We start from the raw sequence: 22,467 nt of genomic DNA on the forward strand, positions 1-22,467 counted from the left end.
GGTTTGTGTGTCTGTGAAGTGACATCTAGCAGAGACACAAACGACCTAGGGGAGCCAGCGAGTTGTGTCCAAAGGAAACAATTTCCAGGCAGAGAAGGGGCTGCTGCACAGGCCCTGGCTGGCAGTGGAGCGGCCATAATGTTCATGAGGAGCAGTAAGAGGCCACTGTGCCTGCGGCAGTGAGAAAAGGGTGTTCGCAGCTGACCAGAGAGGTAGCTGAGGGAGGGGTATAGGGCTTGGAATCATTGGTGAGACTTGGAAGTTGACTCCGAGTCAACTGTGAGAACGCTGGAGTTGTGAGCAAGGGAGTAGTGTCAAGGCTCAGGTTTTAGAAGGACCACTTCTCAAATCACTTCCCAAGTGGCTTAGTGGTTAAATGCAGGTGATGTGCATTCAACCCTGGGTTAGGAAGATCCCCTGATGGAGGAAATGGCAACCCACTCCAGTATTCTTGCCTGGAGAATCCCATGGACAGAGGAGCCTGGTGGGCTACAGTCTATGGGGCCACAGGAGTTGGGCACAATACATACATACACACACACACACACACTTGCCATCCACCTCGACAAGGATTAAATTGTGAGCTGCTACAGCTGCTGACCTTCAACACTCGAAAGCAGTTCAGGGTGGAAAGCAGAAATGACACACTCTGTGCTCTGGGAAACTGGCAAAACAGGTCAGATATTTTCAGGAGCTGATTTTAGGAGCCCAATTCGTGCATCTCATATCTAGAAAAGCAATAAATTCCATCATGGTGATGTCTACTCCACATGACTTTATAACCTTTATGAAACAGAAACTTTCTGCGAAAAGTATATGCTTGATTGCATGTACTCCCCCTTCACCGAAATCAGATATCCTGACCTTCCCCCTACCTCTTAGGAGCAGTTTCTCAGAGCTATCTGAAATGTCTCCCAGGCTATAGCCCTCATTTTGTACCTAGTTCACTCTCAACTGACACATTAGTTTTTTGTTTTTTTTTTTAAGCCCCTGAGAGAGACAGTAGTGGTTTGGACCAGGGTATGAACAATAGAGGTGGTAAACAGTGAGGGGAACCTCTGGGATGTAGGTGTGCAGAGGTCTAAAGACTGAGCCCTGGAGCTGCCCAGGGATTCCGGATAGAGAGGACATGCCCAGGAGACAGAAAGGCATAAATAGACCCAGGAGAAAGGGATTAAATGGAATTTAAACAAAACACGTAATTTATGCGGCACACTTAATCAGTTTGTAAGCTTTAGCTCTTGTGTTTGTTGGAACACAGGTTAGGCTGTTATAACCATAGACCCCAAAATGGAGTTAAGTCAGAAATTCAGTTTTCTCTCACTTTGAGTTTGCTTATGGAGTTCAGGACTGGTGTGGAGCTCAGTGGCATCAGGGACCCAGGCTCTTTCTAATCCATCTTTTTTTTAATTTATTTTTTAATTCAAGGATAATCGCTTTACAGAATTGTGTTGGTTTCTGCCAAACATCAACATGAATCAGCCTTGTGCATACGTACCCTCCCTCTTGAACCTCCTTCCAACCTCCCTCCCCATCTAATCCACTCTTGAGGAAAGTCTTATCCACACAGGAAGGAGATAGGATGGGTGTGCCTCTTTCCTTTAATGGGCACTCAAGAGCCCACTGGAAAAGACCCCGATGCTGGGAAAGATTGAGGGTGGAAGAGGGGGACAGGGGATGAGGTGGTTTGATGGCGTCATCGACTCAGTAGACATGAGTTTGAGCAAACCCCGGCAGATAGTGAAGGACAAGGAAACAATCCATGGGGGCACAAAGAGTTGGACACTACTGAGTAACTGAACAACAGCATCACTTCTGCTCACATCCTGTTGTCCAGAATCTAGTCACCTAGTACAGCAAGCTGCAGGGGACGCTGGGAAATGGAATCTTTTGCTGAGCATCTGGGTACTCGGCTGAAATTTTGAATTCTCTACATGCAGGGAAAACAGACATATGGGTATTGATGAGCCAACTTCCAGACTGTGTGATAAGCATAATTTCAAAAGTCAGTGCTCTCTGTATACGCCAATAGTATTCTTAAACTCAAAGGGACTTTCTCAGGCCCCTGATTGTCACTTGCTATTCAGATTGTTTCATCTCCTTCTGTTGTAAAGTGTTACACCATAACTTCCAAAAACAAAACAAATCTCCCCAAATCACTTTTATTTTGAAATCATTATAGATTTATAAGAGGTAGCAAAGGAATATACAGGGAAGGCATATGCATTTCCTCTCCAAGACTCCTCCTCCCCAATGCTGACATCCCAAACATTCAGGCAATGCTAGACTTCTTGGATTGGGAAAGGTAGCTAGTGCTGAGTGTCTGCCATCGAGAGACAAATGCTATTGAACTAGAAATCAGAACAGGAAGCCACACGCCAACATTTCCTACAACCTCCCAGTTGAGTAGTTAGCCTCATATGCTTCCTTTCTTCCTGTCAAGAAAGTTCTTCCTTGAATGCCATATTTCATTCACAAAGAGTCCCTATAGCCTTACTTAACTCTCTCCTTTCTTATGAACTGGGCTTCCCTGGTGATTCAGACGGTTCAATCTGTGGGTCAGGAAGATCCCCTGGAGAAGGGAATGGCTACCCACTCCAGTATTCTTGGTGGAGAATTCCATGGACAGAGGAGCTGGCGGGCTACAGTCCACGGGGTCACAAAGAGTCAAACACGATTGAGCGTCTGAGCAACTGAGAAACACTTTCACTTTTTTTCCCCATATGAACTGTTGATTTGAGAAAGACTAATATGGCTTTGAGATTTACTTCAATGTTAAGAAGCATGAGAATTTTCTGTTATTTATTTAAGATTGTTAAGTGACTTCAAAATAAACAAAGGACATACAGTAAATGATGGTATAGTTTAAGAGCCCTGTCATTTGGCAAGAAATTTCTCATGGTGTTAGGATTTGTCTCCATCGGTCCTGCAGACATGACACGAAGTACTTCAGCAGATTTCTCAGAAATACCAGTATTGTTTTTTTCCAGAAATTTGGAACTATCCGGGCGGATTTGATTGAGCAGATGAGATTTAAACAGAGACTAAAGGTGATCCAGACGCTGGAAGATACTACAAAACGGAATGTGGTGAGTCTTGAGAAATGGCATGTGGCCTTCTGTTCCCATCCTTCCTTGTATTCCCACTGACTCCAATTCCTGCTTGACAGACTAAGCGGATTGAAAAGAAAACAATCAGGACGTTTCCCATTATGATATTTTTGAGTTTGTGAAAGTCATTATATTATTCTTTTTATAGGTACGAACCATTGTGACTGAAACTTCCTTTACCATTGATGAACTAGAAGAACTTTATGCTCTTTTCAAGGTGAGTTTCAAAGAAAATTCTTGTACATTCAAGGGAGTAAGAGTTCCCCTTTTTTCTTTTTGTTATTTTTGACTGTGCTGGGTCTTCATTGCTTTGTGGGCTTTGCTTTAGTTGTGGTGGTTGGGGCTACTCTCTAGTTGTGTTGTATGGGCTTTTCTCTGCGTTGGCTTCTCTTATGGAGCACAAGCTTTAGGTCACTTGGACTTCAGTATTTGTAGCTCCCAGGCTCTAGAGCACAGGCCCAATAGTTGTGGTCCACAGGCTTAGCTTCTCCAAGACATGTGGGATCTTCCCAGACCAGGGACTGAACCCGTGTCTCCTGCATTGGCAGGTGAATTCTTTACCACTGAGCCACCAGGGAACGCCCAGGAGTTCACTTTAATAATTCAGTTAGTTCCTATATTTTTCTGTTAAATTGTGAAGGGATGGCGTGAGTGTCAACAAGCATCAATAGGAAGATGGAGTTAAGAGTATAAAAATAGAGTACTTAATATGAAAAATAAAGACATAATTCATTTAAATTGATGTTTTAGCCTTCTTCCACTCCATGTGGTATTTTCACTGTTTCCTTGGACTTAAGAAAATAGGGTTCTACTTTATAATACTCATTGGAATGATGGCAATCAAGTTTAAATTCTTTCTGAAACTTCTGTAAATTTTAATTTCCTATGTTAATCTATATTCAAGCATCCTTAAAAGGAGATACATAGCTAGAATAAGAATAAAGCTGCTTGAATGTCTAAGGGAAAGCCTAGTCATTTAAATTTCTGTGATTTCGCATCTCTCAGTCAGCCCACACCAATCTTGATCCTCAATAAGGAAATAGTGTCGTTAAATGAAGCAATGGAGAATTGTTTTTCTTCTAGGGAAAAAAAAACCACTTTTGTTTTAACTATCATTAAATTATCATTAAACCATTTAATTGTCATAGGTAAAAATGTGACAATTGCCAGGAAAAATGTTTAAAGGATGCCTTTTATGCAGGTATCAATTTTATCACAATCTCTAATTGGCTAGTTTTTTGTATGTTATAGAGCCTTTTATTTCCAGAGCTAAAGATAACTCAGGATAGCAAAGATAGTATGGAAACAAACAGAAGGGGGCAGACATAAAGATCTGAGTTGCACACTAGTAGATCTTAGGATCAGACAGAGAATGTGAGAACTGGGAATATTTTTGGTAATATTCCTACTTAACCTGTTAGCTACTGGAGGCACCACCGTTTTATTTATTTCTGTTTCTCTAGTATCTAGTTTGGGTGTTCCAAACGTGTGTTGAATACATAGGTGATTCAGTGATCCGTTTTCAGTCTAGTTCAGTTTTGCATGCTTCTGAGGCAGGCACGGAGAGGTTGATGGCTTTGTGCCGTCCAGCAGTATGGGCAACAGCGCCCCCAGCAGGCTGCGTTCAGCACTTAACGGTGCAGCCTTAAGCATGTGCCATATCATTCATGTTTTATTCAGATATGTAAAGCACTGTGCCTAATTGCTCCATGTTAAGTTGGTTTTCCATAAGGAGGGAGTCCCTCTTCATTTCATATAGAGGGAAAAATGCAATGATCCAACTTGGATTGAAAAAAGAAAAATACAATGATCCAATTGAGATCAGATTTTAAAAGGATACCGAGGACTGGAAGAAATCTGCTTCACAGAGTGGAGGCGGGGGACGGGTAGGGCCAGGATTTAGGGCAACTACGCAGAAGTGGGGAGTAGCAGCTGGAGGCAGCAAGACCGTGCACAGGTAATGGGAAGGGCTATGACATTCAAAAGAGGAGGCTGACTTTAGGGCACACCAGAAGAGGAAGACCAGGGCTGGTTGTGCAGAAATGCAAGACCCTGAGATCACTGAAGCCGTGTCTTCTTCCCTGGGTACCCCTGCCCTCTGCGACCTGTGCGCCTCCAGGCACCAGGCGTGTCATTTGTACAGCAAGGGTATTGCCTAAAGAAAGCTTTCCTTACACCCCAAACCCTGCCCTCAGGTATGCTGGCAAACAGGAGGCCCCCAGATCTTCTGAGCGCCCCAAGAGAGAACCTGACATCCTCGGTTGCTGTCAGGGGTGGGAAGGATTCTCGGGAACTCAGTTTCGTTCAACCACTTAGTCGTGTCCAGAACTTTTTGCAATCCCATGGACTGCAGGATGCCAAGCTTCCCTGTCCTTTACTATCTCCCGAAGTTTGCTCAAACTCAAGTCCATTGAGTCGGTAATGCCAGCCCGAGACAAAGACTTCAGATAAGGACTCTTTCTTGAGTTTTTTGAAGACTTTTCATTGGCTTCAATTCATCTGAACAAACATTTATTGAGGTATTACCATGTCAGACACACTGCCAGACTCTTCAGTCTTTTATAAAGTCAGTTTCTGGGGGATTTCCTTCAGATACAAAGGAAAGGGACATTTGTTTCCCACAGTTTTCTGCTTGGGCTTTGGGCTACACTTGATAGAAAAAGGTGAAAGGCTGCCACCCTGAGGCAGATTTGGGGGAAAGGGGCCTTCTTTGAACGCTTTCTAAGTTAGTCTTTTTCAGTCTTGTGTCCCTAGTGCCCAGATGATGGAGTAGGGGGTCTCATCAAAGGAAAGGGACGTGGTCTCTTGTTGTTTCCTGATGGCTGTGAGCACCATGAACGTGCCTGCTGCACACTCGGGGCCGGTTCCAGAGGAATGTGGGTGCTTTAGTTAGGAGGCAATGCTTTGGGTGACTTTTATCCACTGATGGAGCTCCGGTAAAAGGGGACCCTTCCTGTGGGGCCATATCCCACCCACGGGGCTGCTGGGCATCACATCGGAATACAGCTCCACCCGGGGCACCCTTCGAACCTCAGCCTCTGCCTCCCTCCCCCGACCCCACCACCATCACCATGTCCCTCCACTCCGCCCCACCCAACCCCCCACCACCCAGCAGCACTTGAGTGCAGCCCCCAAGCCTAGTGGACCACACACACTTCCTTTATTCTCCCAAAGCTGCCCTGAGACACCTCTCCTTCCTCCTCTCTTGCCTACTCCCACTCCTCTCTTTGCTGGATGATTAGCTGCAGTTCCCAGTGAACAATGAGAACAAGCACACTGGTCTGCTTTGCTCTGTTCTAAGAAAGAACAACACTGTACTGCACACTCACCACTGACTCCTTCTCAGAACCCCATGGCAAGGGGAAACGATCTGGCATGAGAGTGCTTTTTGCTATTGCAACATTTATGCATGCTTATAATGAAATAGACAGTACAACAGGAAATAAAGTAGAAATAAAGTAAAAATAAACTCTCCCTTTGGATGCCCCTCTGTCTCCCCAGCCTACCATTCATTGCTAACTATAAACCTCTACCTAGGGGGACTGGAGGCTTCTTACTGGCCTTTCTGTTAGATGCTTCATCTTTGCGGTTTCCCTAGAATGGGCATGTATTTCTGCCAGAATCAATATGACCTCCTGAATAAAGAGGCTGCCTTGTTTCCAAGGACAGAAACAGGAAGCCTTTAGCTGGATCTCTGTCCTCCTCCACCCTAGTGGTTCCTGCTCATAATTTTCATGGCGCTATTTTCAGATGCACAAAGCAGGAGGGACTGCAAACTTGTAGCCTCAGTACTGGATGACTAGGATAATCTTTGGGCTTCCCAGGTGGTGCTAATGGTAAAGAACCAGCTTGCTAATGCAGCAGATGAAAGAGACCTGGGTTTGATCCCTGTATTGGGCAGAGTCCCTGGAGGAGGGCGTGGCAACCCCCTCCAGTATTCTTGCTTGGAGAATTCCATGCACAGAGGAGCCCGGCGGGCTATGGTCTGTAGGGTCGCAAAGAGTCTGACATGACTGAAGCGACTTAGCACGTATGCAGGGTAAGATTTATATGATCTGGTGACCAGGAGGCAGGGGTTCACAGGACACTAAACTAGAAGTTTGGAAACCCAGAATCACATTATGATTCTGCTTTGACTACGATTCTGGTTAGCTGACTCGTGGAAGCCACTTACCCTCTGGGCTGTACCATCCTCACAGGGGACAGGAGGTGATCAGACTGCCTGAATTACAGATCCTCTTCAGGTTAACACTCTATGTATTTCTTCTAGAACAGAGTATTTGTTTGTCTTTATGTTATTTCTTTTAAAACAGAGTATTTGTTTGTCTTTATGGGAGTTACTCCTTAAAATGCTTGTGAGTCTGGGAGTAGCTGCGGGGGAGAAAATGGTGAAGGGGAAGTTCTTTCTTCACCTACTCCAGTAATTGAAATGGGTTTTTCGTGCCAGATATAAACACAGAGATGGTTGCCATGGAATTGGTGGGAGGTGGTCAGGTGGAGATCAATGTAAAAGGGAAGCCGAGGGTGCCCTGGGTCCAGACCACTGCCCCAGGAGATGCAGACGGGTGTCCTAAAGCCTTTTCCCAGATTTGAGGAAGGCCTTTCTTGCTGGTATTTGCTGTGAGATGCAGCCTGCCATATCATTCTGTTCTTCCATTCTGCAGGCGGAACATCTAACCAGCTGCTATTGGGGCGGGAGCAGCAATGCGCTGGACCGGCATGACCCCAGCCTGCCTTACCTCGAGCAGTATCGCATTGACTTGGAGCAGTTCAAGGGCATGTTTGCTCTGCTCTTTCCCTGGGCCTGCGGAACTCACTCTGACGTGCTGGCCTCCCGCTTATTCCAGTTATTAGATGAGAATGGAGACTCTCTGATCAACTTCCGAGAGTTTGTCTCGGGGCTGAGTAAGGACATAATTTCATGAGTTCGGGGGTTGGGGTGAGGAAATCGGGGGAGATGGGGGGAGCGCTATGGTCCTCCTTGCTGCCCTCAGGACTGCAGCCCTGCTTTCCTCGGAAGACAGGGCTTACAGGACAGAGGAGCACATTTTAAGGTTTGCAAGCTGATTGTAAATTTGTTTTTAGTTAATGGATATAGCGTATGATTAAATCATTACCTTCAACATTAGTTAGTCTCTCAGTCATGTCCAGCTCTTTGTGACCCCATGGACTGTAGCTCGCCAGGTTCCTCTGTCCAAGGCATTTCCCAGGCAAGAATACTGGAGCGGGTTGTCATGCCCTTCTTACGGGGATCTTCCCAATCCAGGGATCAAACCTGGGTCTCCTGCATTGCTGGTGGATTCTTTACCATCTGAGCCACCAGCCCGCAGATAGTCTTCAGCACTAGTTAATATACTTTATCATGGACTTTGCAAGAATACTTCGTTAAACCCTAAATTCACAGACCACGATAACTTTATGAGGGAAGAAGAAATGTTTGGATGTGGATAGCTTTTACTTGTCCCAACATATATTTATCCTACGTGTGATATATTTCATAACATTTTATGAAACATTTCATAATTTAATAAAAGGCTAAAAAAAGTGAACAGCTCTGCAGTCTAGTGGAAGTCTTTTCTCTCCATTTTGTGGGGAGGAAACGTGTCCATTCCTGAGAATGCACACCCACACCCGACAGGCATCACGGGTTTCTGCCTGTCAGCCTCGCTGTCTGACCTGTTTACTGCCCTGTATTCCACTGGGCTTGTTGCATTAATATTCGAGCGGAAAAGCTATGTGGTGGTCGGGCTTCACCTGACATGAGGTTGAGGATGTAGCAGGCATTATGTCAGTCTGCCAGAATTAAATACGAAGGAAAAAAATCTTAATTCTAATTGTACCACACTCTGTGACCTGGTCCATGCACTTGAAAGTGACATGTGCCCAAGGAAAGATGAAGGCATGACACATTGAGCCAACAGTGATTCCAGAAAGCACCCTAAATCATGAGAATAATGACTTGGAAGGCTTAAAGCCCAGAAGAAACTGATGGTTGTTAAAAAAACAAAGGGGAGTAGGTGAGGCCACCTCAGATAAGTAAAAACTATTTGTAGAAAGCACTCAGATACATCATTCAAAAGGGCTACATGGAGGAAACTAGCCTTTATTAATTGTAGGCACCGTTGTGATGCTTTAGAACTTGTATATCGTCACTTAATCCAAACAGACCTTTGAGGTAATAATAGTATTGATCTGTACTTCCCAGGTGGCTCAGTGGTAAAGAATCTGCCTGCCAATGCAGGAGACACAGGAGACATGGGTTCGATCTCTGGGTTAGGAAGATCCTCTGGAGGAAGGCATGGCCACCCACTCCAGTGTTCTTGCCTGGAGATTCCCATGGACAGAGGAGCCTGGCGGGTTACAGTCCATGGGATCACAAAGAGTCAGACACAACTGAGCAGAAGCACAGAAGCACAAAATAGTATTGATAACTAACATTTATCCAGTACTTACTCAGCCAGGCTTTGCTCTCAGACTTTATGTGCATTTAATTTACCTAAGGCACACAACTGCAAAGTTGGTGTTTGAACTCAAGCACCCTGGAAGCAGGGTTGTGCAGTTACTCTGATGCTTTATTATCTGTGTGCTTACTATTAATACCCTCATTTTCAGTTAAAGAGATGGTGGCTCAGAACAGTTAAGCAACATGCTGGAACATTCATTTTTAGCAAGTCAAAATATATCTGTTATTGAACTGAAAGGCAGTTTGTCCATGCTGGGCCCAGGATTCAGACAAAGTTTATCTCAGAAGCACGTCCTTTTTCATTATTCTGTGCTTAAGGACAGCAAACAATATTTTTTCTTTTTTTAGGGAAGAAGGAGGTATTGATTTTTAATTACACAAATAATGCATAGGTATTGATTTTTAATTACACAAATAATGCATAAATACAATCTGCTTTTTCAAAAAGTGAACAAAGGAACTTGCATGGTGGTCCAGTGGTTGAGACGCCAAGCCTCCATTGCAGGGGGTGCAAGTTCAATCCCTGGGCAGGGAACTAAGATTCCATATGCCGTGCAACATGGCCAAAAAAATTAAAATATAAAAGCGATAAAATTTTTTAAAAGTGAGCAAAATAAAATAAAAAAGTGAAACAATCCAGACAAGGCTAGAGACATTTTGACCCTCTCCTAATCTTTTCTGTTCCAAAGTAACTACTTAGTATCATTCAGTTCAGTTCAGTTCAGTCGCTCAGTCATGTCCGACTCTCCACGACCTCATGAATCACAGCACGCCAGGCATTAGTATCTATCAAAAGAGAGATTTTTTTTTTTTAAATGACCTTTGGACAAAATAAGGAGAAGAAAAAAAACGACAGATTCTACATGTAGAAAGGGGTCAAGGAATTTTTGCTGTAAACATCTTTGCTACAGCCAGTTTCGCTGTACAACTAATTGGCCATAAGGCCATTTTAACATGAGAGATAAAAATACTTAGTTGACAGCCACAACACTAGAAAAGGATAACAAGTCAGTGTTTGTAAATCCTTCGATGAGCATGGCATCCGGTTCCATCACTTCATGGCAAATAGATGGGGAAACAGTGACAGACTTTATTTTCTTGGGCTCCAAAATCACTGCAGATGGTGACTGCAGCCATGAAAGTAAAAAACACCTGCTCCTTGGGAAAAAAAGCTATGATCAACCTAGACAGCATATTAAAAAGCAGAGACATTACTTTGCCAACAAAGGTGCATCTAGTCAAAGCTCTGGTTTTTCCAGTAGTCATATATGGAAGTAAAAGTTGGACCATAAAGAAAGCTGAGTGCTGAAGAATTGATGCTTTTGAACTGTTGTGTTGGAGAAGACTCTTGAGAGTTCCTTGGACTGCAGGGAGATCCAACCAGTCCATCCTAAAGGAAATCAACTCTGAATATTCATTGGAAGGACTGATGCTGAAGCTGAAGCTCCAGTACTTTGGGCACCTGATGCGAAGAACTGACTCATTTGAAAAGACTCTGATGCTGGAAAAGATTGAAGGCAGGAGGAGAAGGGGACTACAGAGGATGAGATGGTTGGATGGCATCACCGACTTGATGGACATGAGTTTGAGCAAGCTTCAGGAGTTGGCGATGGAGAGGGAAGCCTAGCGTGCTGCAATCCCTGGGGTCACAGGGTCAGATGTGACCGAGCGACTGAACTGAACTGAACTTGATGAGCATAGTCATCCCTCTTACTCATCAAAACTAGAGGCTTAGCAAGCTATGGCAGATATAAAAGAAGTGGCTGCTAAGTCACAGTGACCTCCAAGAGCACTAATAATTGATTCTTCAGCTAATTTGGGTACGACAGCTTCTCCTCTCAGGCTGTCTTTACCAGATTTGTCACCCAGTATTAGACGTTGATGGCAAAAGGAGAATCAAGCTCCTCCTGCCCCCCGAAAAGGAAATGGTTATGTGATCCCTGATGGGTATGTAAGTTTCTTGAAAATGGTGAAAACACAGTCTGGCTTAGATTAGCTTGCTGAAGGATTTGCAAAAAGTGATATCTGGTTTTCCAGTGTAATGTAACCATCAACCAGTAATTATTTTTATCTTTTATGGGAAAATGACCTTATGGTCAATTCGTTGTGGGGTAAATATGCTTCTGGCAAACATGTTCAGGGTGAAAATACCAATGTGTAGAAAATGACAGGAATCAATATAAATATAATTTATTTAAGCTTAGGCAAACCCCAACTAGGCAAATACTCTTCAAAAACTTGGGAAAAGGAAAGAGAGGCTTGCCGTCCATGATAGTGAAAATGTTGGAGAAGAGTATCTAGGCTTCTTAAAATGCAGTTGAGTTCTTTGAGCAAAATAAACTCCACCTAGATTGCTGGGAGGAGGCTCAGAGCTGTAGTCAGTCATGCAGGTCGATTACAGCTATGGAGATGGGCCAGTCAACTAGGAAAGAGAAATTCTGTTCAAGCCTTAAGAAACTAAAGAAAGAATTCTGGGAAAGATGGGTCAGTAATTTCAGTGTCCATCCCCAGAAAGATCCCCCTTGAAATTAGTGAACAGATACGTCTCTATGGAGTTAGAGATAAGAGATTACTATCTGAAGGCACAAAGTAGCTGGATCTCGTTTTTCAGTGGTATTGCTGGAAGGCAAGTTTTCTAAGCAAGCCACATATGTCACGAAGCAGGTGGTCATTGGACGTTGGAGAGTTGGAGGGATATGGAAGCTGGTGATTCCATGACTGACTGAACCCTGCACCCAAAGCATGACAGCCAGCAGAGTCCTCTCTATACGCTGGTCTTGATGTTTAACCTCTGTGGTTGTTTCCTCGTTTACAAAGTAATGTCAGGACTGAAAGAAATAATTCAAGTAAAGTTCCTACAGCAGTGCCTGGCTCAGAACGTGTTAGTTATTGTTGGCTCTACAATGACTCGGAACCCCCTGACCCTGACTCAGGCAGCGATTTAAACTATCAAGGTAGAGAAGGCACACTAAATATGTCAGTTACACAAAGCTGGAAGAGACAGCATGTTGGAGGACAAAACCAAGATGGAAAAAAATAATATTAGAGGAGGAAATGATTGGTAATAAATTGATAGGGATAAATTAGAAGTCTAACACTTTTAAATTTTATTTATTTATTTGCTTATTTTTGGCTGTGCTGGGTCTTTTGCTGCACGGGGGATTTCCGCAGTTGTGATAAGCAGGGGCTACTCTCTTGTTTCAGAGTGTGGGCTCTAGGGCCTGTGGGCTCAGTAGTCATGGCTCAGGGACTTAGTTGCTCAGAGGCATGTGGAATCTTCCCTGACCAGGGTTCGAACCCCTTTCCCCTGCATTGGCAAGAGGATTCTTAACCAGTGGACCACCAGGAAAATCTCCAGAAGTCTTAAATTTTAAGAAATGATTGTAAAAGAACTGTACATCTGCATGTACATACATACAGTGGTTTCAGCTATGCTTTCTAGAGTCAGACAAATCTGAGTTCAAATCCTGGGCCTGTCACTTGCTGTTAATAGCTTATGGCCTTGCACACATTACTTGAGTAAGCACGGCCTTTTTCATCTGTAAAGCTGGGATAATAACTGTGCCCATCTCATAGAATTCTTGGGAGAAGAAAGTGCAATGCACATGGAAAGACGTGAACATAGGATTTGTTGTTGCTCAGTTGCTCAGTGCCTGCAGCACGTCAGGCTTTCCTGTCATTCACAAAGTGAATGGTTCACGAATGTCTGTCACTATTTTCATGGTTAGTATGAGTCAGTGTGCAGACATCTTGAGGTTTAGTTGACTGTGTAGTCCAGCTCCAGACTGAGGAGTATAAACAGCTGAATGCAGACTTAGGCTGTATTAGGGGAAGAGTCAAGAACAGTTCCCCTCTTTTCCACGGTGGACGAAACCCATCTGGAACTCTGTCCAGAGGCAGACTGATTATCACATAAGGTAGAGGTGAGTAAAAATAAAAAAAGAGTATGCAAATCATGTCATATAAGACAGTTGAAAAAGGCTTAGAGAGGTGTAGCCTGGGGAATAGAAATTTGCCTTGAAAAGATAAGCTGGTGGGAAACAGGACAGTTGTCCTTAAAATCTGAAGGATTGTTGCAACGAAGATGCAGTAGACCTATTCTATTTGACTTTCAAGAGTCAGGAAGAGGAATAGTTCTAAATCTTTTGTTGAGTCATAATCTCTGAGATCTGATAAGGACTGTGGAAATTTCTTCCCCCAAAGTGACATTGGCATGTGAACACATTTTATGTTGTATGCAGTTCATGGACTTGGTGAACCTGAGTCTGCAGGGTAAGGGTCCTGACTGAAGTAACAATGGCAGGAGCACTTGCAGTGTTTCAGGAATTCCCTAGTGGGATGAGATGCCTCCGGTTGGGATGAGCTCCCCGTCTCTGACTCTGAGGATGTTCAAGCAGGTGCTGGGTCCTCTCCGATGTGGACGTGGACATGGGAGGTCGGACGAGATAATCCCTGCTGTCCCTGTCAGCCAACCCAGATCCTGTGATTCCTCTTTTCCCAAGTCTGATTCATCTTGAACTCTGTGCTCTGAGAACATGTGTTTACAAAGGGTTTTCTGATTCCTGAAACACCTGTTGACTTTAAGGGAGAAAGTAACAAGATTCTTTGGATTGAAACAGTGGTGATATAATGGCAGCTGTGTGTGCATGCCAAGTTACTCAATCATGTCCGACTCTGTGACCCTATGGACTATAGCCCGCCAGGCTCCTCTGTCCATGGGATTCTCCAGGCAAGAATACTGAAGTGGGTTGCCATGCCCTCCTCCAGGAGATTTTCCCAACCCAGGGATTGAATCTACATCTCCTGTGGGTCCTGCACTGAAGGCTGATTCTTCACTGCTGAGCCACTGGGGAAGCCCTTAATGGCAGCTGCTGCTGCTGCTAAGTCGCTTCAGTCGTGTGGCTAAATTAAACTGAAGAAATATTTAAGAGACCAGAAGCAACTAAACAGGATTTCTAAAATGAATAATTTGAAGCACTCTCAGACATGTATTAAGGGACTTCCCCCATGGTCCGTGGTTAAGACTGCCTGCTCTCAATGTAGGGGGCATGGGTTCAATCGCTGGTCGGGGAACTAAGACCCTTCATGCTGCAAGGCATGGCACCAAGTAAAATTAATTTTTTTAGAAAATAGACTTTAAAAACATGTATCAAGATTATTTCTGAACTCTGGCAATTATTATGGCATTGAGGCCCAGTCACCGGACTTTGCTTATCAGTAGTGTTAGTCACTCAGCCACGTCCGACCCTGCGACCCCAGGCACTATAACCCCCCAGCTCCTCTGTCCATGGAGTTTTCCAGGCAAGAATACTGGAGTGGGTTGCTACTCCCTTCTCCAGGGGATCTTCTTGACCCAGGGATCAAACCCACATCTCCTGCATTGGCAGGCAGATTTCTTTAGCACTGAGCCACAAGGGAAGCCCTTCTTATCAGTAACACTCATTTGATCTGTGCCAGCTGCTAGTCTAAGAACCTTTAATTCTCACCTTTCGTGGGTCCTGATGTCGAGACCACTGGGAGATTCTTCTAGTTTGTCATCCTGCCTCCTAGAGGGGAAACTGAGATCCAGAGAGGTTCACTCTCCCAAGGGCACATGGTATCCATACAAAGACTTTGAAACCAGACATCCTCATTCCAGAACGTTTAACACCAATCCCACACAATTTCTGCATTTCAGCTTGTGAAAGGTTGATGCTTCAAAGGGACACTAAGCCTCGGGGTGGGGCGGGGCTTTGCGAGCACACACAATACATTTCATATTGCTGCTTACGTGACTTCTAGGTGCCGCATGCCATGGGGACCTCACAGAGAAGCTGAAGCTCCTGTACAAAATGCACGTCCTGCCTGGTAAGTGAGCCACACAGAACAGCACGTGACCCTGGCCTGGCTTGATGTCTTCTTTGGTGTGACCTGTTTGCCGCTTCTTTGATATACAGAAATCACTCATTGATCACTGAGAACAAACTGAACAGTATTATTGACAGGAGTTCCTGAATCAGCAGGTGCTTGGCTCATTGGTCATTCATTTGTCCACAAAGTGTGAGCAGCAGTAATAGAACAGACTTTTGCAAGAGAACGAATAAATAGCACTTGGTACCTCCTGGAATCCTGAGTCTAGGGAGAGCAGTCTTACCTCTGACAGAGACAGTGTGAAAGATGGTGAGGTGTCTGAGTTCAGGTTTCAACCGGGTTGGCCACCGGTTGGAAATATCTACAAATACTAAAAAAGAAAGCAAGAGAGGGAGGGAATCAGAAAGAAGGAGGGAGGGAGGGAGGAAGGAAGGGGGATCAGCTCTAAGGAGACAGATAGGATGAAACTATAGATTTGGAAATAATCTAAAATTTGGTTCCTTAAAGTATCATTCCATAGGATTTAGGAAAGTTTCCGAAAAAGGAAAACGTGAAGGGACCCTTTGGAGAGGGGTTTTCATACAGGAAGCTGGAGTTAGAAATGGAGGGAGCCCCTCTCCCATAAGGTTTTTGAGGCTGCGGGTATTCCAGGCCCCTCAATGCTGTGACTCCCCTGTGTCACTTCTTTAGTAATTAAAGCACACTTTCACTGAGTCATGGCCCTGCCAATGTGAGAATTGTCTCTCCTCTCCAGAGCCATCCTCTGATCAAGACGAGCCAGATTCTGCTTTTGAAGCAACTCAGTACTTCTTTGAAGACATCACCCCAGAATGCACACATGGTAAGTGCCTTTTTCTCATCAGGGCTGCTCTGTTTTTTTTCTACAGAGCCCTCTATTGTTGGAAACCAAGTTGCCTCTAAAGCTAGGCAGCCAAGGAAGTGTATGAATATAGTTGCCTAATATACTATTTTCTTTTCAGATTTTTGAACTTGAGTAACTACTGGGGTCAGGAAGATCCCCTGGAGAAGGGCATGGCAGCCCACTCCAGTATTCTTGCCTGGAGAATCTCCATGGACAGACGAGCCTGGTGGGCTACAGTCCATAGTGTCACAAAGAGTCAGATATAACTGAAGTGACTTAGCATGCGTGCAACTGCTGGAGAGTGGGTCCTTTAGCCCATCAAAAGGACCATGTATGACCAGGACTTCCCTGGTGGTCCAGTGGCTAAGACTTCATGCTCCCAAGAAGAGGGCATGGGTTCAATCCCTGGTCAGGGAACTAGATCCTTTATGCCACAACTAAAGATCTTTCATGCTATAACTGAGACCCAGTTGCAGCCAAATAAATAAAAGAAAAAGCATGACCTGTAGTCAGATATGCTGCTCTGTAACAGATGTCAGCAAACTTGGGACCAAATCTGGCCCACCACTTCTTTGTATGGCCTGTGATAATATAAAATGTAAATGTTACTGCCTATAAATAAAGTTTTATTGGAACACAGCCAGGAACACAGCCAAGCTCATTCAATTATATATTGCCTATGGCTGTTCTCACACTGCAGTGATAGAATTGCCTCAGATATTTGCCCTCTGGCCCTTTACAGAGAAAGTTTGCTGACCCCTGCTTTGTGTGGTTGCTAGGTCTACCCAGACATGATCTGGCTCATTGGGAATACCTCCAGGTTAATACGTGAAATTGTTCTGTTTTGCCTTGTGTGAATCTCAGCATCCTCTTTCCACTTGCTGCTGCCATGCATTATTTACTTCATCATGATGGCAGCTTCCTGGCTTCGCCTGTTTGAAAGACAGTGTGAGTTGTTCCTGGGTCCTTTTGCCTCTTAAATCTTAGAGTCCCTAAGGAAGCACAGCTCAGACCTGCTTTTGAGCTGTGAGCGCCTAAGTGACTGAGTGGGGAGGAGTGAGAGGCAGACGCAGTCTTCTTACTGACGTACGTGTTACGGGCAGGAGCTCTGGTCAGGATGCTAGCTCTGTCTAGATGACCTCCAGCAGCTTCGTGTATCCGGGAGCCTCGGGGTCCTTGTGGGAACATGGGAGCTGAGAGCTGCCACCTTGGGCACGGTAAGGATTTAGTGAGATAACGCAGTATCCAGCATAGCACTTTATCCGACAGTATTCTTCACGTTGCTAGCAATCAACCCCACCTAGAGGTGTTTCTGTTTTCTTTTACACGTGCTAATAAATCTGTGGGTTTATCATGTAACATCCTCCTTTTTTTCTTTCTAACTCTCTTGGCAGTGGTTGGATTGGACAGCAGAAGCAAACACAGTGCAGATGATGGCTTTGTTACAGTGAGTTTAAAGCCGGACAGAGGTATAAACTTCCTCTTCTCTGTGTTTCCCTTACTGCTGGTTCAACAGTTGCTTCTTGATCTTTTAACACTAATTTCTTGGCATTTGGATTTTAGGGAAGAGGGTGAATTCTCAAGAAAATCGTAATTATCTGAGACTCTGGACTCCAGAAAATAAATCCAAATCAAAGAATGCAAAGGATTTACCAAAATTGAATCAGGTGAGTGCTCAACAGCACAATTCACTCATTTTAAACCTTGAAGCTCTGTTTTCAATCATAGATAAATGTAGAATAAGTACCCCTCGAGGATAATGGTAACTTGGAACACTTATTTAGTACCTGTTTGAATGTATTTTGCACATGCTTTTGTGCATTTAAAATATGCTCTGTTATGAGGAAATGACCACCTCAGAAAATGGGAACCACAAAATATTGTGGTATTTTGAGAGTACATGCATTCTCATCCCAATCATTAAAAATACCCTCAGAGGAAAGGGAACCCTCCTACACTGTTGGCGAGAATGTAAATTGGTACAGCCACTAGGGAGAACAGTATGGAGGTTCCTGAAAAAATTAAAAATAGAACTACCATATGACCCTGCAATTCCACTCCTGGGCATATATCCAAAGGAAAACATCATCCATAAGGATATATGCAGCACACCAGTGTTCATTGCAGCACTGTTTACAGTAGCCAAGACATGGAAGCCACCTCAATGTCCATCAACATAGAGATGGGTAAAGAAGATGTAATACCTATATACAATGGAATATTGCCCAGCCACTAAAAAGAATGAAATAATGCCATTTGCAGCAACATGGATGGACCTGGAGGTTGTCATACTGAGTAAAGTCAGTCAGACAGAGAAGGAGAAATAGCATATGACATGCTTTATATGTGGAATCTAAAAAGAAATGACACAAATGTACTTACTTACAGAACAGAAAGAGACTCAAATACTGAGAAAACAAACTTAAAAACAGTTGCCGGGGTGGCAGGGGCAGGAGGAGGGCAGGATAGTTAGGGAGTTTGGGGTGGTCTTGTACACACTGCTGTGTTTAAGTGCTATATTTAAGACAAGGATCTACTGTATAGCACATGGAACTGTGCTCAATGTTTTGTGACAGCCTGGGCGGGAGGGAAGTTTAGGGGAGAATGGATACATGTATATGTATGGTTGAGTCCCTTTGCTGTTCACCTGAATCTATCACAGCGTTGTTAATCGGCTATACCCTAAAACCAAAAAAAAAGTTAAAAAACAACCCTCAGAGGGACTTCCCAGACAGTCCAATGGTTAAGACTCTGTGCTTCCTATACAGAGGACACAGATTCAATCCCTGGTACGGGAACTAAGACCCATAAGCCTCATGGTGTGCCAAAAGACATTTTAAAATACCATCAGGTATTCAAAAGACAAGCTCATGCCATTTTCAAACCACTGTACTCAGCTATAAATAGGTGTCTGACTTTGTTCCCTTGAACAGCTGAAATATAGTGAGGAAGATAAAACCATGTAAATAATTTAAAATACAGGATGAAAATGCTTTTTATTAACAGAAGAAGAGATAAATTATCTGGGTGGAGGTAGAAAACATGACTTCTGGCCAGAGAAACCAGCAGATGTGTCACGGGAGAGAGGATCTGAGCTGAACTCTGAAAACTTGGGCCGAATGCTAAAGTGTATAGGCATGAAATAAGATGAGGTCTCCGATTTACTTAAAAGTCTGCAAGAAAGGATGAAAGAGTTAATTAAACATTTGTATAACAAAGGAACCACTAATAAAGAGACCTGTAGTCGTGACCAAGAGGAAATCCATTTGCATCTCCCTGTGCAGGTTCAAATCCTGCTTGACTAGAGTCATAAAGCTAGTGGTACAGAGCCCACACGCCAATGCAGGAGACATAGGAGATGCAGATTCAATCCCTGGGTCAGGAAGAACTCCTGGAGGAGGAAATGGCAACCCACTCCAGAATTCTTGCCTGGAGAATCCCATGGACAGAGGAGCCTGGCGGGCTACAGTCCATAGGGTTGCAAAGAGTCAGACATGACTGAAGCGACTTGGCACACACACAATAAAGAGACTACATCCACCATCCATCTCTTTAAATCCGCACATCCATCCACCCCACCATAGGACTTTTCTGGGATCTTGTAAGAGTCCTGATAGTAAATGGCTTTGCAGTGCACTTGGGTCTTGGCTCTGTACTCCCTATGAGGTGGTCAGGTCTTGTGTTTTCCTCGATCGCTTTTCAGGGGCAGTTTATTGAGCTGTGTAAGACGATGTATAACATGTTCAGCGAGGACCCCAATGAGCAGGAGCTGTACCATGCCACGGCCGCGGTGACCAGCCTCCTGCTGGAGATTGGGGAAGTGGGCAAGCTCTTCGCCCCCCAGCCTGCCAAGGAGGGCGGGGGCGGGGGCAGCGGGCCGGCCGGCCACCAGGGCCTCCCCGGCAATGTGCTCTTCCCCAAGAAGGGGCCGAGCCAGCCTTACGTGCCCGAAGCCGTGGAGTCCCTGCCGGCCAGCTTGGCTGGGGCCGGTGAGGAGCACTCTCTGGGCGGACAGATGGAGGACATCAAGCTGGAGGACTCCTCGCCCCGGGACCACGGGGCCTGCTCCTCCATGCTCATCTCCGACGACGACACCAAGGACGACAGCTCCATGTCCTCGTACTCGGTGCTGAGCGCCGGCTCCCACGAGGAGGACAAGCTGCATTGCGAGGACATCGGCGAGGACACGGTCCTGGTGCGCAGCGGCCAAGGCACGGCGGCGCTGCCCCGAAGCACCAGCCTGGACCGGGATTGGGCCATCACCTTCGAACAGTTCCTGGCCTCTCTCCTGACCGAGCCGGCCCTGGTGAAGTACTTTGACAAGCCCGTGTGCATGATGGCCAGGATCACCAGTGCAAAAAACATCCGGATGATGGGCAAGCCCCTCACTTCCGTCAGTGACTATGAGATCTCAGCCTTGTCCGGCTGAATCCGGCACCTTCTCTGGGGACCGGGAAGGTGGGGGCGGCGGGGCGGGGTCTTTTTTATGTTCTGTGTTGGGGCTTCAGTCTTCCTTTTAAATTAAATATTTATTAGTACCCGACTTGAAGCCTAGTGTTTTCATAATACAATGAAAAGCTGTTGGAGAAATACTTAAACACCTCCATGTACGTACAGTACCGCTCTCTTGTTGTGGGGAGGGAGTTTACCAGAATGCAGTGAATTAAAAAAAAAAAGATGACTCTGCCCGTGATATGTGAGTATTTATAACTTCTTAATCTTGCTGTTGAGCTGTATACATAGTACTGTTTAAACGCTAAATAAGGCAGCAGCTGTTGTGTATTTGGGCTTTTTGAATAAAATTAGAGCTGTAGGAAAATGAGATGCCACAGAGAGAGAGAATGTTCTTAAATGGACTAGGCATTGTCAGCTGGGGTAAATTCTGTACCACTTTAAGGGAGCATTTAAGCTATTTTTTAAGATTTGAAATATATTTCATACAAGTCCTCTATTCAAAAAGCATATTCTTCAGGCATTCCCATTTGAGGTTCTAAGCAGTTCAGAAAGTATAAGTGATTTTTATGTGAGGCCAAATTAACACCTCTATTTGATCAGTTTGGGCAAATACCAGACCAAATTGCATTGAAAAACTGATGATTTAAGTCAGCTGGCTGGAATTCAGGGGGAAATGAACAGTCTTTTGTGACAGAGAATCTGAAAGTGGCAACAAAAATGATAAGAGGACTCAGAATTTTGGGGGTGGGGTGGGGTTGGGGGAAGAGTAAAAGTACTGATGCTTCTTATACTGAATTTTCAGCTTCTTGTTACTCATTGCAAATAGAGCAAAAAATAAAACAATAAACTTTACTATTTCCGTGCTCTCCATAGGTTCAAGAAATCATACCATGTATCACATATGACCATCTTTCCAGTTAAATCAATGTAGAGATAATGTAAAATGAAAAAAACCTGAAAGATCACATGACTGAATGTGTAAAGCGGAACTTGACACTTTATATAAGAGAATAGTATGCTCTATTTACTGAATGGACTTGGAAATGAAAACTGTCGCACCTGCACTTTGTATTTTCGCTTCTTTTTTGTTACTGTTAGGGTTTTGTCTTTTACAGATGTTGGAGTTTTTTTCTTCTTATTGTTGAATTCATAATCATGGTCACATTTACTTTGCATATTCAGACTATTCCTTCCAATGCATTCCTTTATTTTAGAATCCATTGTGTCCTTATTTTTCGCTGTTGCTGCTGTTTTTAATTTTGTTTACAGAATGATTTTTTAAAAACTGTCCAATGATGTAGTGTTAACCTCAGATAAGATAAATGTGAACAAATAAAATACATGGATACTCAAATGTGGCTTTTTGTCTCAGTACTTCAGTTCCTGTCTATGGTGATAGCATTATTCTTTTGAAAACTTTGCAGGGGAAATTATGCTTGACAACCATTTTGGCTAAGGAAACAAATGTTTATAGGCAAATATTTTGAGATAAGAAATAGTTTGGGGAATTCCCTGGTGGTCCAGTGGTTGAGCCTTGGTGCTCACTGTAGGGGCACAGGTTCGATCCCTGGTGTGGGAACTAAGATCCTGCAAGCTGCACAGCATGGCCAAAAAAAGAAAGAAAAGAAATATACTGTGGAGTGGTGTCCACATGAATGTAAAATAAGGAAGAGAATCACTATTGGTCATCTGATTTTCTAACTCATCCTACATAAGTGATGAAAGGG

General features: G+C 44.3%; 1 protein-coding gene across 2 annotated transcripts in view; it reads left to right on the forward strand.

Moving 5' to 3' along the window:
- The window catches only part of TBC1D9 (TBC1 domain family member 9), a 122,358-nt gene extending 100,246 nt beyond the window's left edge, over positions 1–22,112 (forward strand). The window contains exons 14-21 of one of the 2 annotated variants that reach the window (XM_055404282.2): positions 2,991–3,089; positions 3,259–3,327; positions 7,775–8,015; positions 15,355–15,420; positions 16,178–16,264; positions 17,680–17,754; positions 17,849–17,952; positions 19,989–22,112. In XM_055404282.2, coding sequence (XP_055260257.2) covers positions 2,991–3,089; positions 3,259–3,327; positions 7,775–8,015; positions 15,355–15,420; positions 16,178–16,264; positions 17,680–17,754; positions 17,849–17,952; positions 19,989–20,714 — 1,467 coding nt within the window. In that variant the 3' untranslated portion in view covers positions 20,715–22,112. The remainder of the gene's footprint in view (positions 1–2,990; positions 3,090–3,258; positions 3,328–7,774; positions 8,016–15,354; positions 15,421–16,177; positions 16,265–17,679; positions 17,755–17,848; positions 17,953–19,988) is intronic. The other variant, XM_055404283.2, reaches the window with a different exon arrangement.
- The last annotated feature ends 355 nt before the right edge of the window (positions 22,113–22,467 follow it).

The sequence above is a fragment of the Moschus berezovskii genome, chromosome 19 (assembly GCF_049115385.1).
Source record: "Moschus berezovskii isolate FMDL1 chromosome 19, NW_MosBer_1.0, whole genome shotgun sequence".
NCBI lineage: Eukaryota > Metazoa > Chordata > Mammalia > Artiodactyla > Moschidae > Moschus > Moschus berezovskii.